General features: G+C 38.5%; 1 protein-coding gene and 1 long non-coding RNA gene across 2 annotated transcripts; one reads left to right on the top strand and one right to left on the bottom strand.

Moving 5' to 3' along the window:
• The first annotated feature begins 203 nt into the window (after positions 1-203).
• LOC112723464 (uncharacterized) lies at positions 204-1,255 on the top strand. The gene is made up of 2 exons (XR_011868068.1): positions 204-634; positions 725-1,255. It is a non-coding gene; the product is annotated as an uncharacterized lncRNA (long non-coding RNA).
• On the bottom strand, positions 630-3,149 carry LOC112723463 (uncharacterized). The gene is made up of 6 exons (XM_025774851.3): positions 2,250-3,149; positions 1,985-2,154; positions 1,793-1,895; positions 1,330-1,617; positions 1,058-1,181; positions 630-972 (listed from the first exon to the last, which is right to left on the bottom strand). The coding sequence occupies exons 1-6, from the start codon at positions 2,526-2,528 to the stop codon at positions 827-829; spliced, it is 1,110 nt and encodes a 369-aa protein (XP_025630636.1). The 5' UTR covers positions 2,529-3,149; the 3' UTR covers positions 630-826.

Below are 3,149 nucleotides of genomic sequence, written 5' to 3'. Positions count from 1 at the left end.
AATAAATAAGTACTTTTATATCGTTATACCCAAACATAATTGATAGATATTTTTACATGAGATACCCAAACATACAAATACTTTTACTTTTTCATAAGATCTTTTAAAAAAAATAACTCAAAAAAAATATTTTCTTAGAAGATCACCCCGTTGAAAGAACACGAGAGAAAATGTTAGATGGTGAGAAGATCTATTTCCCCATTGTGTCAAGTGGTGATAATTTGACGTTTAACTGTGACAGAGGAACAGAATCCATCAAGGTTGATGGCGGCGTCGTTCAGGTGGATATTGCAACTGCATAAGGACGTTCCGAAGGGTTGGGGTTCAGCACCAACGTGTGCATTCTCCGCTGGGCCGAACTTCAATCTGGTCCTCTCCACCTCGCCCTCTTGCACTCACCCAACCCCAAATACTTTCCTATTTCTCTCATGCCCTCCTTCTGTTTGATCATTTGTCACCTAACCATTTCAACAACCTCTACCACTTGGCCACAAGTGACCAAGTCGTGCAGATGCATAAGGGCTACTCTTCGCTTCTATCATTTACTGTAACAGACATCAACACTACAGTCACTAAATTAATGGCTTTAGGAGCTGAATTAGATGGCCCTATCAAATATGAGATCCATGGAAAGGTAATGAATGATCCATTTAACATTTAAATGTTCAGAGTTTTCAATGTGTAAATAATGAAACAAGGTTTGTTGTCATTTGCTTGTGATCAGGTTGCAGCTATGCGGTGTCTTGATGGTCATATGCTGGGCCTCTATGAGCCAGTATAATAGAATCTCCACTAACAGCTTCATGTATTGCAATCCATATAATAGTTAAATTGCATTAGGATGATCACCATGGCAACGTTTGATAGAGAAGACATGAGAAACATCTCCTTTTTTAGGATTCCCTTTAATAATTGATAGTGTTTGTTCGTCCAGATCAAAAACAGCAGTGCAGAGCGTGTGAAGCAGTGGACCTGAGAAGATAATCGCAGGGGGGGAAATTTTATAGTTAAAAATAAGATTGAAAGAGAAAGGATTCAGATTTCCGTCCGAAACTACCTGTCATGTAGATGGGGTATTTTCTGTCATCTGCATCTCCTAATAGTGACAGGAAATCCTCTTTTGTTTTTTTGGGCAGGGCAGCTGCCCTTTTCTGCCTGCTGATTGAGTTCTCATCATGTACCTTGAATTAAACCCAAGAATGTATTTACTCACTGAATTAAGAAATGTTCTACTGATTGAATTATGTATGATATCTTGATATGCGAAATTGCAAACTACTCGTAATTCGTCTGTGTTTTGTGATTTGGATAATTTTGTGTGTCAGTTACCTGATTAATTTGTAGGTGGAGATACATGTTTGCATGGAAGAAAGGTGGTTCCCCCACCTCAAAAACTGAATCCCGCTTCCTAGAGGCAGTTTCTACATTGAGTATTCTGCGTGTACTTGTTTCAATTAAGTTGTAGCAATGCCCCACAGAAATTTCTGATGACCGGATCCGACTGATGGCATCCTCTATGCATGTAGCTTCAAGAATGTCTCGAGAGATGAAGTTGCGACCTATGCCACCGGCCACGATCTCATCTTCAGCCGGCGGTACAGAATCCAGAGTGAAGGCCTAAGAGGATCACAAAACAGTTTTGTACTTAAATAACATTTTTGCTTGAATTACACCTCTTGATAAGGTACTAGAATTCTCGAGAATCTTCATTTAGGATGTTATCAAAGGATAATTTCTTAAGTCCAGGCATGTATATGTATAAATTAACTTGGAATGAGGAATGCTAGTTTACCAGTCCATGGCTATTGAAGCCAAAGGCACAGCTTGGAAGCTCTCCAGCATAAGTGTAACCAACGAAGAACATTCCATCCGGCAAGATTCCTTTGATTAAATAGCTGCATATTTGATTGAAGTCCACAATGAAAATTGAAAACAACTGAAGCTAGTGCAATAAATAACTGAAACATTAAGCATTTAACCTCACGTGTGGCCAACAAGCGCAACATTTGCATCCTCATTGTGCGCCGCAATGGCCATAGATTCGCCCACAACAAGAACATCAGAGCAGTCATCCAAGGTATCTGCACTGGAACTCTTTGCTCCTTCTTTTGGAATGAACGGAAGAATCTCCTTCCTGAAGTTGATAAGTAAAATCTGCACAACCAAAATAGATACCATAAATTTGATATTTGATATTACTGTTAATAAAGTAGCAGCATTTGACTCCGGTCTGAAAATTTCAGAGTTACATGAAGAAGAGGCACTGCGCTGCCTGCTGCAGTACCCAAGAGTTCATCCCAATATCTTGGAAATTTTCTTTGATTATTATCGAAAAGGGTTTGGAGGAATGATTGGGATTGAAGGGTATTATTGGCAAAAGGCAGAAGCTGATTATGAAGAATGAGGTCAGTAGCGAGCCTAGTCTTTATGAGTTTGGAGAATCTTTTGCCAATTAAAAATCCGAATTGATATACATCTTGGCATGGTCCAACTTGAAACATCTCTACCTTTTCCCCATCTCTGTCCATATCGGAGCTTCGCGTTTTCGCGTAGCTTCCTCTCCTCTGCAGTGTCTGCCTTACCTTATCCCCTTTTTCACTTTTCTTATCACTTCACCTGCTTCTTTTCTTCTTGTCAGTTATTTCCATGAGAACATTTATATAACATTTTGAGAAAATGACAAATAGATCCCTAACCTTTTGACCCACGGACATTTTCGTTCCTGACCATTGAAAAATACTTTTAAGTCCTTGATCTTCACAAAACTTGGACGGATCAGTTCCTCCGTCCAAATGCCTTCGTCAAGGACTGATTCGTCCAAGTTTTGTGAAGGATAGGGACTTTAAAATATTTTTCAATGGTCAAGAACAAAAATGTCTGCAGGATAAAAGGTCGGAGACCTATTTATCCTTTTTTCATAAATAGAGAAAAGTACCCATGAAAGATTTTATAGGATAGACACAAAATGCACACACAAAAGATTGATAACAGTAGACAAAAAGTGATATATCATTAGTTAGTGGGGTTCTGTTTCTGTTAAGTTTAGTGTCTACATAACAAGGTAGATTTTAGTGAGGTTTAGGTGAAAATAAATTAATTTAAGAAATTAAAAAAGAAAATTAAAAATCCTAAAGAGTATTGGGTGTCCT

The sequence above is a fragment of the Arachis hypogaea genome, chromosome 11, assembly GCF_003086295.3.
Source record: "Arachis hypogaea cultivar Tifrunner chromosome 11, arahy.Tifrunner.gnm2.J5K5, whole genome shotgun sequence".
Taxonomy (NCBI): domain Eukaryota; kingdom Viridiplantae; phylum Streptophyta; class Magnoliopsida; order Fabales; family Fabaceae; genus Arachis; species Arachis hypogaea.
Note: the sequence above shows the minus strand (reverse complement) of the source record. Positions and strands in the feature narration are given on the sequence as shown.

Bases quoted from the DNA above. Each gene is read 5' to 3' on its own strand.
- LOC112723463 (XM_025774851.3), bottom strand. From the start codon at position 2,528: ATGGACAGAGATGGGGAAAAGGTAGAGATGTTTCAAGTTGGACCATGC. The intron at 1,896-1,984 runs GTGAGGTTAAAT...TCAAATATGCAG, and splicing joins GTTGCGCTTGTTGGCCACAC to CTATTTAATCAAAGGAATCT. The intron at 973-1,057 runs GTAGTTTCGGAC...TTATCTTCTCAG, and splicing joins ATACCCCATCTACATGACAG to GTCCACTGCTTCACACGCTC.